The 15,261-nt window shown below is 36.4% G+C and overlaps 2 protein-coding genes across 2 annotated transcripts; one reads left to right on the top strand and one right to left on the bottom strand.

Annotated features, from left to right (window-relative positions):
- Nucleotides 1-4,966: 4,966 nt before the first annotated feature.
- LOC119068159 (c-Myc-binding protein homolog) lies at nt 4,967-6,401 on the bottom strand. Its single transcript, XM_037171636.1, has 2 exons — nt 6,240-6,401; nt 4,967-6,124 (listed from the first exon to the last, which is right to left on the bottom strand). The coding sequence occupies exons 1-2, from the start codon at nt 6,249-6,251 to the stop codon at nt 5,501-5,503; spliced, it is 636 nt and encodes a 211-aa protein (XP_037027531.1). The 5' UTR covers nt 6,252-6,401; the 3' UTR covers nt 4,967-5,500.
- Nucleotides 6,402-8,697: 2,296 nt separating this feature from the next.
- LOC119068160 (dnaJ homolog subfamily C member 16) lies at nt 8,698-12,341 on the top strand. Its single transcript, XM_037171637.1, has 9 exons — nt 8,698-9,063; nt 9,151-9,354; nt 9,427-9,939; nt 10,172-10,386; nt 10,448-10,860; nt 10,921-11,152; nt 11,213-11,390; nt 11,455-11,659; nt 11,729-12,341. Exons 1-9 carry the CDS (start codon nt 8,897-8,899, stop codon nt 11,957-11,959), a joined length of 2,358 nt encoding a protein of 785 aa, XP_037027532.1. The 5' UTR covers nt 8,698-8,896; the 3' UTR covers nt 11,960-12,341.
- Nucleotides 12,342-15,261: the final 2,920 nt, after the last annotated feature.

Below are 15,261 nucleotides of genomic sequence, written 5' to 3' on the forward strand. Positions count from 1 at the left end.
ATTATTCAGGTCCCTAGTCAAGTCAGCGCTACTGCCTGGTTAACTTTACTCTGTCATGCTTTCACGCTTTCGTCATTTGTCTTTGTTTCCTTTCTGAAGGGTTCGCTTGTGTGCGAGGCTCGTTTAATGCCTAATACCCAAATAACTATCGCCATTTACAAAATTCAACTTGGAAATGGTACTGAGAGTATATTATATTTCAGTTAGATGCAGAAAAATTTCGTTTGTCTACAACTGAGAGATTGACTCCGAAAAAAAATCCATTTGCAGACTAAAGAATTGCGATAGCATACAGCTTCCCTAGCATTATTCAATAAAAATTAATACTCTAGGTCTAGGAACAGGTAGGATTCGACATTCGACCTTAATCTGAATAGAAATCGGTCAGGTTCAGACTTAACCCGAATTCTTCTTGACGCTGATGGTACTAGCCAAATCGTACAACGAAATCAGGTCGATCTGAAACCGATCGAAGCAGATGTTTAACCAAGGCTCAACCTTCTATTTCTGTAAATTTCTCTTTCTTGCTTGACGTGGGATTCGTTATTTTCGAACTTCCTTTTAATTGTTTATTTTGAATTATTTTTTTAAAATTGTTTTTTGATTATTTATTTTGAATTATTTTTCTACTAATTGTGATGTTTGTAACTGTTTCTATTCTTCAGTTTTGATTGTTGAAATTTACTATGTATTTTATTAGTGATGTCCGTCAGACGTTAAATAAACGAATAATAATAACTAGGTCCCACCTTTTGGGCGGGTCAGGTCCCTTGACTGACAATTTTTTCAATATATTTTTCTGTATACGTGAGAGTGTATTGGTGAGCTATGATATGAATCGGTCGGTAGGGAAAGTAAACGGTCGAGAAGGAAAGTAACGGTTGGGAAGGAATGCACTCTCACTATTACAGAAAAATATCTTTCAAAATACCCCAATACACACTCGATGTGTGTTTTCGCTTGGGCTTCGCCCGCGCGTGCACACACATCTTGTGTGTATTGGGGTATGTTGAAATATACTATTTGATCAATTTCATTGTTGAACTTCCGAAGCATCAGTGATACAAATGCCTACATTTAATATATCGATTACTCTATACATGACAACAAAATTTGACAGAAAAAGTTCTTCAAATAAACCTTCGAAGACCGAATGATCTTTGAGTTCTCATTTTTCTTATAAATTTGCAGCAAGATTTTCAATCAACCACAAATAAAATGTGACTCGTGTGAATTACGGCCCTCGCTCCGCTCTGGCCGCAAACTTCTCACTCGTATGAGCTATCTATTATTCTGTTTGATTGCCATTTTGTCAAATTTAATCAGAGTTGATGAGAAGTTTTACGAATGTGGAACGATGAGAGGACTCTTTCACTTTGGTTTTAAGTTACATTTCGTAGAAGAATGAATTCCCTTGGAACGAACAAAAAACCTTCTCGTTACATTTTGTAAAAGGATGAATTCCCTAGGAACGGAAAAAACGCATTCTCATTACATTTCGTTGAAGGATGAATTCGCTAGGAACGAGCCGCCGTGGCTTTATATTTCCAAAATCGACAAAGTGTGAAGAAAAGACATTTTTTTTTACTTTTTACTGATTTACTGAAGAGGTCCAAGCGACATGTACCACATTTCTATCGGTATTTTATTATTTTTTATCGGTAAAATTAAATTTTTCTATCGGTTGAATATAATATCCCATAAAATTATTAAGACTCGTGAGAATTACGGCTCTCGCTTCGCTCTGGCCGCAAACCTCGCACTCGTATGGTAGTTGTAACATATTTTGTTTGATAATTGGAATAATGAATTTAAAAAAAAATATTCAAAAATTAGTTGAGAATGACTTTTCTTATATTGCCTACAAAGAATGATGGTTACATTTAACGTTTTTCATAAAATTTCCTACACTTTTCAATCATAGTGTGCTCATGGCATTTTTCTGCCGTAAGACATTGAGTAAAAAAACATCTTTCTTTGGTAGTAGACGCATTAAATTTGTTAGTCAACTATCAAGTTGTTAGTCAACTATCAAATTTGATAGTCAACTATCAAGTTGTTAGTCAACTATCAAATTTGATAGTCAACTATCAAGTTGTTAGCAGTACACTAACAAGAGATGTTTACCGGTTAGAGGCTGGGCATGTAGTGACGAAATTTTTCTTCCTACTTGTTTCATGCACATTATCGAAAACATACTTATACGATTTACACACACTACGCAACAAAATCAAATTTCATCAAAGTAATCTTTTTCGATTGAGGCTACAATCAACAGTGTAAAATCCTGTTTTTCTGGGATAGCTTCCAGATCCTTCGTCCCACATAGCCCATCTTCGAACTTAGCCTCGGTATTTTACTTCCACAAATTTAAAAAAAAGATTCATCCAAATTGGTTGAAAATTACTCAAGTTATCGTGCCCTCAACGATTTTTTGTTACCCACATTTAACGTTTTTCATAGCATTTCATACATTTCAATCACAGTGAACCTTTTTGTTACCCACATATTTCGGTATTTTCTGGTGTAAGACCCTGACTTTCAGTCAAGGGAATAATAAATAGTAAACTATCAGTAAAAGAACACTAGAAGGGTAAAAGTGATGCAAGAGTTTTTCTGTCATCACTTGCAAAATATCTGATATAGCTAACGAACACACATCGAAATCGAAATATTCTTACTAAAACCAACTAGCATTTGCGTATTTGGTGCAAATGCTGATGCGTTGCCAAAGCAAATTTTACCCCAAAAAATTGCGTCACAAGTGGCAGGTGACTCGGCTGTCATCTTTTTAGAATCTTCTACAACACTCAAGGACTATCATAAAATCAAAGAGTATTTCTGTGAAAATGTTTCCCCATATTTTCCTTAATTTTACCAAAAAATATTTATCTGGTAGCTCGAAAAATAGATAGTTAATGGCGACAGAGAGGTAAAGTGTGCCCTCGCACACGCAAAAATAAAATATGATACCGAACTGCTTTCAAAATTTCTATTTTAGCTTCGGCTCGGGCTAAAATAAATCGTCCACAACAGATGCGTAATACTACTTTTTGCAACAAGTGACGAAAAGTAGGACTTTCCGTTGCTTTTATTGCGAAAAACGTTGTTAATTTTCAGTTAATAAACATACGTTCTGTGAATGACGTGTTTAAATCTAGCACATTTTGATTCTAAAAGTGACACTTAAATTATGAATATTATGACATTACAGGAGATAAATTTGTTTTGTTTTGGAATTGAACTCGGGCCAATAGGAGAATGGAGTTTAGACGAAACTAAGGGTAAAATCTAATACAATTTAGTACTTTTCATGTGTCGGGGCCGAAAATGAGGGAGTTTTGAGATTTTTCTCTGGTTTTCGACCCCTGACATGAAAAATTTTTTGAGTATCTGTTTTGGACGATTGATTTTAGGTACTTTCGCATGTAGCCCTCACTTCGTTCGGGCTACAACTCGCGAAATTGCCTAAAAACAATCGTCCAAAACAGATACACAAAATACTATTTCTTCATAAAAAAAACTGCTGTCACTGAATTATTTTTTCATGAACAAACTTCACTGCTGTGACATTCCATGTGAATGAATCAATGTGAAGTTGTTACACAAAAAAATAGTCCAGTGAGATGAAGTACTATAAAAAAATGTGGTGCCTCAGCGTTTGAAAACTGAGATTTTGATTCAGATGGAACTATAAAGAACATGCAGTCTAATTACACTGTAAAATGACAAAAATTAATTATGTGCAAGCAACAATTCGTGTAATTCAATTCCAATATACAACGTAAACCGGTACGAATTACAAACGACAAAATTTCAATCAACAATAATAACGAAACGACAATGCTCTGGTCTGTAGATAAAACGATTTATTGAACAGTTCAACATGAATGCGTCGGGTTGTGGCATGGAGAATATCTAGTTTGGTTGTAGTTTCAGCGTTCAAAAATTGACGAAATTAATGATTCCGATTTATACTTATGGAATGTCAATAGAAATAAATATTCAAAACCGGGATCAAAGTTGATTCGCATTATGTTTGGTACTCATATTGTTCTGCCACTTTGAATCACTCAACTATTGTAAATAATTATCCAGTTACGCGCTGCAATATAATGTAGTTAAATGTGATTCCATGTTCAAAATTTTCATTTTTTCAATATAAAGTATTTGAACATCACAAATGCGATAAACCACACAGTTTAGTTTACACGTAACCGTTTTGAACATGTATTGAATTCTCTTGTAGTTTTCTTCATCAGTAAGTAGTGATTGATCAATCAAGACTAGGGACTTAATCAATCAAGACTAGAGATCCTACAAAGAAATTCTGATCAAGCTATTAAAATTACCACGAGACGGTTATGGTAAATCAAATTAAATTTCTGGCAATTCTTAGGTTAGACCAGAGGTCTAATATTTAAAAATTAATAAAAAAAAATTTGCTTTACATTTTCATAATTAAATGCTTGTAAAACATCAGGAAAAGTTCAAAAACGTTTAAAAACTATGAACAAGCAAAGAAAAAAAAATGTGGGATTTTTTTTGGGAATTAATTCCCAAACATTAGGCTCTGGGGTAGACCCGACGTAAATTACCTGGCTGGTTAGCGATTTTCACATTTCAGGTCAGTAGTATTCAGATCCAGCTAACCTCTTGATTTTCATATCAAGAAATATTCAACGAATATCTATAGAACGGACTTTACAAATAGTAAAAATTAGTAGACTTTGTCCTTGATTGGAACTTTTTTGTTTAACCAAGTGCGAGGAATGTAGTCACGGGTTAAAACTCCTTCTGTTTTGACTCTGTATTCGCCTGTTGATAGCCAAATCGAGTTACGGTCTAAAGCCTCGACGGCGTCGCCTGGCTCTCGTATCTGGACCAAACAAAGTGTCGTGTCGCCACATACACTTTCAATGTATCTTCACGCAGAAAATCGTAGGAAATGAAAAAACAAAAGAAATTGGACGCCTTTTTTAAATCTGTTTATTGAAGGCACAAAAATGTGATTCAAAAAGAAACTGACTAGTTCATTTATATCATAAAACTAACATCATTTTTATTAATGACTAAATGTAATTGTTCAGTGTCTATGTGTGTGTGTGTTTTGTTGTGTTCATCATTCTTTTTTATTACTATTTTTATACATCAATCTAATGATTGTTTTTTACTTTATTTTTTTTTTTATTCTTCTTCATTTAAATGTTTTAATATTTTTTTATACTTCAATAACACGTTAGATATGGAATGGATTCATTTCAAGTTCATAAAAAGGTAGTGAAAAAAAGATAACAAAAATTCAAATAATTTTTTTTTTATAAAAAAAAGTTCAACCAAAAAAAGAAATCCCGACTTAAATATATATACTAAACGATGTATAAGAGATCAGTTTTAAGTTAACTTTGCCATATATTATATCAAGCTTGTAAAGATTCATACAAGCAAATAGTTAAATTAAAAAAATTGAAACAAAAAATGTGTTTGGCATTCACACTTTTTACTTGTCAGTGGTCTCTGGTGCAGCATCACCAGCTGCTGCAACAACAACGGTGGCTGCTGCTGCTGGCTTTTCTTCAGCCTTAATTTCTTCCGGTTTCGTTTCGATTTTGGCATCAGTTGCTACAGCAACGACCGAAACATCAGCGCTTACCTCTTCGACATTGTCAACCTTCTGAATTTTTTGAACATCATCGGTCACCACTGCGGCCGGCGCTACCACCACCGGTGCAGTTGGTTCCACATCTTCGGTCTTCTTTGTCTCAATCTCGAGTTGCTGGTTGCTTTGATTGTCCGACACAGCAACGACAATGTCATCCTTAACGATTGAATCAGCAATCACTTTTGAAAGTCCATTTTCGACCTCTTGCCGTTCCTGCTTCAGTCCGGCAATTTCCAGTTTGAGGTCGTTCACCTGCTTTTTGTAGATTTCGACTTCTTCTTTCAGGAATTCGATCTGATTCAGCTCCTTTTGTGTGAGCCCCATATTTTCGCGGATAAAGTCGACAGGCGATTCTGGCTTTTCTGGACTCTCCATTAGTTTGGTGATTGATTTTGACAATACTTCAATCACGCCTGAAGCTTCCAGATATTTGCGGAATTGATCGCGCTTGTTGTCAATCGGCTGCAAAAGAGTGGACAATGTCCATTGTTAATAGATGAAATCCATTTGCGATAAAGGGGTTGAGGTTAGAAATTGAAGGTAAAATATTTTTTGCTGAAAAGAAACAGAAACTTACTTTGAAAGCCATGATTGCAGAATATCACGACTTATTGATCTTAGCGATAAAATGGACGTTTATTTTTAATAAAACTTTGAGCAAATCGATATGGACGAATTAAGATTTTGTGAAAAAAAACTGGCTGTGAAAAAATGGGACAAATAATGTGTATTCAGCAAAAATGGGATATATACGTGCTGAATGACATGACATGACTTATATGAATATGATTGTGTGATTGTTGAAAAAAAAGCAGAGACATAACAAACAATGTTGAACAGTGTGTTGTCTGCTGTGAACGGTCAAATTTTATGAGCGGCATCAGTCTCAATTCACAGTCATCCGTTTTGCCTTCGTGAAGACCTGATAGTGAGATTAATTTTCCAGTTTTTGAATTCAAATAGATAATAAATGTCGATGAATAAATTGTTCTTTCAAGGGTTGTGTCACATGATATAACTTCAGACGATATTCTCATTATATCAGAGCTTGTTCGTTTCAGCTACTGAGTCATCTAAATTCAAATTATGAAGGGCACAACGTAAGGAAATACATGGGAAAGGGAGTAGGGTAATTTTGCACAGTGTGTTAGTCGAGACTTCACATTGAATTATTGGATTGTCAGATGTGGGTTCGAAACTCAACCACAATACAAATAAATCGCTTCATCAGGTTTTTGTCCACAATAATGACATCTAATTGAATTAATCGGTTATTAAGTTGCGTCTTGGATTTAGTATCAATACCGTCTCTTTGTGTTGCATGTAATTGTTCGTTGGTAATGTCATTCAGTCAGTTTCGTGGATTGAAAGGTAGACACAACGTTTTTCACAACAATGGCTTCCGAAGTTTCAAATAAAAGTTAAATTTAAGGTTTAAATCGTTACACATCGTATCGTATCGTCACGTAATATTTAACTGCGAAATTTTATACAGCAATACAACAGTCTACCTCATGCGAAATTCCAGTTTACATTTTTCTGTCACTTTCGGCCCTTGGGCTTACATTTTTCAACTTTCGTCCCCCACGGTGGGGCTGAACCAAATTTAAATAAAAAGGTCGGATAACCTCAACTTTTTTTTCATGAAATGTTAGCATGGGTTGAGTGTAGATAATATACATAAAAATTAAAAAAAATCACCGAGCCGTTTTTCAGAAAGTACTTTTCAACTGTTTGTAGACTGTCTCATGCATATGTAGAACGTTTTTTTGATATGCTAAGCTAACGTGAGAGTAAGAGACATTTTTATTTTGTACAATTGAAGAAAAACCTTATTTTTGTTATTCTTTCATCTTATTTCTGTTAAATAATAAAAAAAAAAACAAAGAAAAACAAAAAAAAAATTTTTGCTCCAAAAATCACTTATTTTTTATACCACACAGTAGGGACAGTAGCTGCTAAACTTTCCAAACTTATATGGCAAATATGGTATCAATCGAAAGCTGAGAGCACTAACTATACTGACGTTAGCTTAGCATATCAAAAAAACGTTCTACATATGCATGAGACAGTCTACAAACAGTTGAAAAGTACTTTCTGAAAAACGGCTCGGTGAATTTTTTTAATTTTTATGTATATTATCTACACTCAACCCATGCTAACATTTCATGAAAAAAAAGTTGAGGTTATCCGACCTTTTAATTTAAATTTAATTCAGCCCCACCGTGCCCCAGTAGGCAGCATATAAAACTTAATACGTAACTCTTCCGGCCTCCTCAATCGATACGTAAATAACTATTTGACAATTTCGACAAGTTTTGTTAAACGCTCTCATTACAGATTGTGTGAAGTGTCAATTTTATAAAACAGTTATTTACGTATTTGTTGTGTAGTATTTGGCATAAAGAATTGTTGGAATCCTCCGAATATCGCGTCAGGACGAATAAAATGACTTAAGCTCAATCCGAATATGGTTTTATTACGAGCAATAGAATTTAGATGTAGTTTCCGAGAAAGTTCCAAACAGAATGAACAAAGTATGTTCACAACTGACTAGATTGAATATTTAGTAGATTGCTATGTACAATCCAACAAGAATAGTATGCATCACTCGGGGCAAAAGCTCGCCGTTATGCAAAATACTATTTTTCTTCAAGTTTTCTTTATCGAAGCAACTCATGATCAAGGCTGTATACTTTGGGGAGGTCACGCAGATACAGATACGCGGGTGACACACCACACTTGATGATAAAATGGCCGATTTCATACAAAAATTCACCTACTGTGATGATTCTCATCGCCGTGATGAAGTGGTAAATTTTTTTTGTATGTAAAATCATCAGACGTGGTGTGTTCCCGCGTATCTAATAAAATGGCGGTCTGCGTGACCTCCCCATAGTTTACAGCCTTGCTCATGATGACCCAAACTGAATTTCAAAGAGAAACCGATATTGGCGCCACAGTTTTTTAATTCAATCCGTTGTCTGTCCTGTGTTATCTCTCTGTTTTGACAGTTGTCTAATTCAGCACATCGGTTCAGCAATAATAATTAATATTCATTATAGTTCTCTTTTTTTTACTGTGGCCATCCAGTGATCGATAATACATATTATGTTCAAAAGTGTTTTTTATTTAAGACAAAATCCCGAAGTTACCGTAGAAATGTTTTATTGAAAGTATTTAATTGGTGAATTAATTTCAAAAAACGGGACGTTCCAGTCTGTCTGTGTAAAAATGCGATGTGATAAATCAATGAAATTTTTTGCCTTGATATTATTTTGGGTGTTTATTTTGAACTCAGTGTTAGCTGATTTGGGTAATCCATACAAAATTCTGGGAGTCGATCGTAAAGCTACACTGCAACAGATTCGTAAGGCCTACAAGCAACTGGCCAAAGAATGGTTAGCCACACACAATGTTCACATTCACACAATAAACGCCAATTTATTGATGAAATTTTTTTGTTAATTTAAAATTCAATAATGCAGGCATCCCGACAAAAGTGATAATCCGAGTGCAGAAGAGAAATTTGTTGAAATCAAAAAGGCTTATGAACTGTTGGCGGATACAGAACGGCGTGAAGCGTATGATTTGCATGGCATCACGAACGAAGACGCTAATATATTTAAAGGGAGTCATGATTACAGTCACTACGGTCGATTCGCGACCGATCCGTTTCAGGAATTTTTCGGGTAAACAAAACTTTGTTGATGCACCACAATCGGATGAAATTAACTTCCCCGTTCTCGTTTCGTTCATTTCAGTCAGCGCAACTCCGATATCAGTCTTTTGCATAAATTATCCATCACTTCCAAATATTACGAGACTCATGTCATTCCAAATAGCAGTACAACTCCATATATGTTAATGTTCTATGCTGATTGGTGCTTTACCTGCTCGAAAGCGGCTGGCATCTTCAAGAAAATGATCGACAATTTGGAACCGCTAGGAGTTGTCTTCGCAACGGTAAACACTGGCCATGAAGAGTCGCTTTTGCGAAAGACGGGCGTTCATTCATTACCATGCATCGTACTGGTATTGGATGGAAAGAACTATGTGTACAAAGACAGTGTGTTCAGTGTGCAGAAAGTGGTGGATTTTATGCGAATCAAATTGCCATACAAACTGATCCAACCGATTAACGACAACAATGTCGATGAATTTTTGAGTGGATGGAATGACAATCGAGTTCGTGGACTCGTCATGGAGCCGAGAACACAGCCAAGGTTACGTTACTTGATCAGCGCCTTTCATTATCGACATCGTGTCGCTTTCGGGTAAGTAAATTTTAATCTTTACATTCGACAAAACGTAACGGTTCAAGACTATCGCGCCACTCTTAGAAGTGTTCGTAATTATCGTAGAGCTCAAAAACGTCTGTTCCGAAAATTTATTATCACGACCGACACCATCGACTTTCATAGAATCTGTAATTCTGCAGCCAGATCACCAGAGGACGTTTTTTTTTTCATTTAATAATTACTTTTACTTTTACTTTACTCCTTGCAGCTTTGTTCAGTTAAATTCTAAAGATTCAGCCATGATCCAAGAGCGATACAAAGTACATCCCAGTCTGGACACCGTTTTATTGTTCAACGAAGACATAGTACGCCCGGTCGCTAGTGTTTCTATGTCCGATATTCCAACACAGCTATTGAACAATGTCATAGCTACGAATCAATATCTAGCACTGCCAAGACTTTCGTCGCAGGACTTGCTGGAAGGTATTCAACGAGAAAGTTCGCAAAAAAACTGAATTTTGATGAAAATGATTTTTTTGCCTAGGAATATGTCCAGCTGAATGGAATCGTCCCCGGAAGCGTTTGTGCGTGATTCTGGTTACCGAAAATACGGAAATGCATGACGAGGCTAGAGACGCACTACGGAAAATTGCCTTAGAATCGGGCTTCAGTGCGGAGAGGGTCCGGTTCGCGTATATTTATCAGGAAAAACAAACCGATTTCGTCAATGCACTGACGAAAGACGGCGAAGACACACTATTGCGGCTGGTGATCATCTGGCGTCGTGACACATCGCACATTAAGTACGAGTGGGTCAGTGGCGCATCGTTGCATATTAAACGACAGGACAATGAAACGGCTGAATATAATTTCAATGTTACCAAGCAGAAATTGGATAACACCATTCAGCGACTACTGCGAGCCTCAGAAGCGCTTAGCTACGAGGCAGAAGTTAAGGTAAATTCGGAAGCTAAATTCTGTTGAGACGTTGGAGCTAACGTTTTGAATTGTCAACAGGATTTGATAAATGAGCACGCTCAGGGAATGTTCAGTCAAATATTGAACAAAGTGCTTTTGGTGTTTGAGTACCTGAGCGAAAATATCGGGGAAGAACATTTGTTACCAGTATTGTCTGTGATCGGCACATTTGTGTTCATTGTCGGGGTCGGTTACTTCATGGCTTATTTGGTGCGTATCGAAGAGGAAAATGTCCAGAAGAAGCAGAGCAGTGGTAACAACAACAACAATGGTAAACAGTGACGATATGATGGTTGTGTGCGGTTGTCGTTTAAATCGATTGTATTTGCAGGCGTGAAACCGGGCGCCTATGTTCCAGAGTTGAAATTACATGAATTAAGAGCGGAGAAGTATAACGGATTGGTTCGATTGTTAAAGCCTGGATGCAGGACAATAGTATTAGTGACCGATCTACAGTCTAGAGCCAATTTAATTCCTGGTTATCACAAAGCGGTTTGGCCTTATAGAAAGTATGAAAGCAGACACTTCCGCCGTCTCGTGATGATTTTAAATTTCCATTACAATTTTTCGCAGAAACAAAACGCTCATGTTTGCTCACATGTTAATAGAAAAGGGTCACAGTTGGTATGCGGATCTGCTGCGTTTGTCATTATCAGAATCCAGGGATTTACAGATAAATCCCAGAAATTGCATCGGAACGGTTCTTGCGTTGAATGGACATAGAAAGTATTTTTGCATGTATCATGCTAAACATCCCGAGTCGCTGAAGGGTGCCAAGGTAAGAGTTACGACCATCCCACCGTTTCGAAATTTTTTGCAATTTTTCTTCTCTTTCTCTCATTCTCAGCGAATGATCAAAATGACTCGACACTTGACTCGATCATCATCTGACCCGGAAGCTGGCGCTTTTCTGGGATTGAACAGTGATACAGAAGACACAGACATTGATGATAGTGATACCAAAATACTGTTGGAAGAGAACCTGCTGGACGGACTGAGCAATTGGCTGGACCGTTTATTCGAAGGTACGACACATCGTTACTACATTAACTACTGGCCCGATTTTACTACGAAATAAAATCAGAATTTGAATGTTCTGACGGGGGGCATATCTAGACAAAACATGGGACAAATGGGAAGACAAATGGAACTGTGTCTCGTTATTCGATTCTTTTCAAATCATTCAGTCATTTTAAGCTAATTTGTTGTTCTCTTTCTTGTAATTTAATTTTTTAAATTTGTCGGTTGAAAAGAGAAGGGGACTACCTTTTCTTTGTTACGTGAGCCTGTATAGGAGGCTGTTGTTCATAATTTATTTTATATTGTAATTCTAGTCAATTTTGTGCGTTCATTATATTTATTAGGGGTCAATGTTACTATTGTTCTGTACGGCTATGTCATCTGTTATCGCTAGGGACAACATAAAATAATTAATTCACACTGTCTCATACGGTCTGATATATACAGCAAAATGTATGCTGAAACAAAATGAAGTAAAAGATTTTCGATGGACCCGATCCAAAAACACTACGATCAACAGAAGCAATTGAATCGATAATAATGCTGGTGGCGTGGCGTCGGTAATAAATTACGCATTAGTTCGTTCACAACACTTCATAGCTTATGATATCATTAACACTTCAAGACCCTATTGAGGCTTGCCACAAATTCTGTAAAATTTCCGAGATAAATTTCCGAGCCTACAATTTTCACTAGTACAAGTGTCGCGAAAACATTTTTGATCAGCATAATTGGGCTGGCCAGTTGGATAATATTACACGATCAGCCATGTGTGCTAGCCTTTCAAGCATATATTTTGCCATCATCCTTGGTTATGATTATAGAGTATCTGCAAAGCTTCTAACTTTTTTATAACTTTGCGCTGAATTTTAATCTATATTCGGTCGCTCAAACAATCCACTTTTGATGACTGGACTTTACCGTTGGGCCGTAGCTAGAGCACTGCGCCGTTCAGCCGATGGACAGTTGGCGGCTAAAACGTAGCCGACACCCTTCGGCGGCCGGCTAGTATGATATTTACGGCGGCTAGCCGGCTCAGTCGGCTGAATAACAAAATTAAAATACAGTGGAAGAAAAGTGAATATCGTTAGGCTTACTCATTTGGGACTAGTTTTGGATTTCAAATGGTTCCACACAAAATGTGTTTAACAAAAGAGGACCTAGATTAATTTCATTTCAGTTGGCGATCGCGTTCCTACCAAAAATTCCGAATATGAAATATTAGTGTCCTTTATTGGTTAAACAAATTTTGTGTGGAATCATTTGGAATCCACAATGAGTCCCAAATCAAAATACCTGACGATATTCACTTTTGTTCTACTGTATTGTTACAATCGAATCAAATCTCATAGAAGTACGCAAGTCAGAAGTCAGTTACAGAGATATTTGTTTGATATGAATTAGGCGAAACCGCTTCTATTCAAAACTGGAATCAAACATTCAACAACGGCTTTAGCTGTTTAAGCTGATCTCACTCGTACTACAACTACAACACGCGCACGTTTTACCATTTCACATGTAGTACATTCATGACTTTATTGTACTGCCCTCTACCAGTCGACAGGTGCGTACACAATTTTGTAAGCCAACGAAAAAAAATGCTGCAAAATTCTCCCAAACTGTATTAAAACCAAAACTTCCTCAAGCCATCTTCCGCCGCCGATTTTTAACACGGCTGAGGCGGCTGAGATGGGTATCGGTGGCGGTTCCGGCTGATGTTCTTTTTCGGCGGCGGCCTCGGCGTGGCTGAACGGTGCAGTGCTCTAGCCGTAGCCAGACTCTAAAGTCAGGAGGGGCGCTAGAACAAAAAAAAACACAAAAATAAGTTTTGTATGGGAAAAATTAAAAAAAATAGAACCTTCAGGGGGCACAGCCAGCTTGATACGGCCCTGCTTTACCGTTAGCCTATTCAAGGAAGTATCAAGCCACTTATCTCTTCTATAATATCTTATCGTCGAATAAAGAAGATAACCTATTGGTTAAAAGGCGAGCGTCCAATTACTTTGTATAAACTGCTCGCTTACCCTAATTAACGGAGAGGAAAATTTTGGAAGGAGAATAGATATTTGTGCGTCTGCATCGAAAGAAGCTTTTTTAAGCGTCTGATTGTACTGATTGCTTTCAAGATCAACCGAAAGACTGGTATTGGATGCAAAATTGAAACCTTTTTCATCTGTTTGATGAGCGCTTATGCTTTAGCTAGTCCCGCTCAGTTTTGAGCTCTCATACAAACCCAACGACGTATCAATGAACAAGTAACCCTTCACAATACCAAAACGAATGTTAAATCTATTGAATTAGAAGACTTAGTGACATTTCACTTCCAACAAACACGTAAAAAAATGGAAAGACAAATTGACGGCTGACGGGATTAGATTATGATAATTTAGTTTGTCGTTGTTGAATTTGAAAATCGCATGCCATTGTTGTTTACATATTCGGGCCATATGAGATATGTTAGAACGTTACCTACCTATCGAAATAAGTTTTTTGTTTGTTTGTTTAGATTTGTGAGATTTTCGGTTTAGATATTTGGTATAATTCTAATTTTAATTGTAGTCTTTAAGTCGGAATTACCTCCTCACCCAGCTCACCGTTAAATAATAAGAAAAAAAAAATGTTTCAAGCAGAGTTTTTCGACTAAAATAATTTCCGTTGATTCTGTTTTATCTACTTATAAATCATCATTACGAGTGAATGCCCGCCGGCAATGTTTACATAGTTTCACGTCGACTATTTCATCTATTATCTACAACAAAAATATGCGACGAGGTCAGTCCTCAAGCCTCTACAAAATGTATAAATCTAATGAAGTAAAAGAATTGTATACAATATGTCGAAAATACTTCGGTCGAAAGACGTAATAGATTCCAATAATAATGCTGACGCAAAAGGTTAATGTAAATTCGGAAAAATTTCAATTTTTCCGGGGTGTAGGCAAAAGAAACTTTATATGCCACATCAACTTGAGTTGTTTATTAAAATTCTTCGTTTATTTTTACTTCATCAAGTAGTTTTAGCAAATAAGTTTCATTTAAAAAAATAAAATAAAAAAATAAATCTAAAGGAAACAACAGAATTTGATATAAAAAAAAACAGTACGCGAAAAATCCGATAGCTTTTTTATACACACTCAAACACAAATTAAATCGCATAGAATAAATTCAATTAAATTTCCGGTTATTTGACAAGCAATACACACTTCACTGAAATGGAGTCTACATTTGCGCGGAGAAATAATCGATTTTCGAAGATTAATTGACACAAAAATGGAACAGACATAAAATTGGAAAATAGACCTCACCATCATTGTGTAGACAACGTTTTGGCGGAGTACGTCTTTCACTTAAACCGTTTTTT

This window comes from Bradysia coprophila, assembly GCF_014529535.1.
Source record: "Bradysia coprophila strain Holo2 chromosome X unlocalized genomic scaffold, BU_Bcop_v1 contig_173, whole genome shotgun sequence".
Classification (NCBI taxonomy): Eukaryota; Metazoa; Arthropoda; class Insecta; order Diptera; family Sciaridae; genus Bradysia; species Bradysia coprophila.

Excerpts from the sequence above, each read along its gene's own strand:
- LOC119068160 (XM_037171637.1), top strand. The coding sequence starts at position 8,897 with ATGCGATGTGATAAATCAATGAAATTTTTTGCCTTGATATTATTTTGG. Across the intron at positions 9,064-9,150 it reads AAGCAACTGGCCAAAGAATG|GCATCCCGACAAAAGTGATA; the intron begins GTTAGCCACACA and ends TCAATAATGCAG. Across the intron at positions 10,861-10,920 it reads GCTACGAGGCAGAAGTTAAG|GATTTGATAAATGAGCACGC; the intron begins GTAAATTCGGAA and ends AATTGTCAACAG.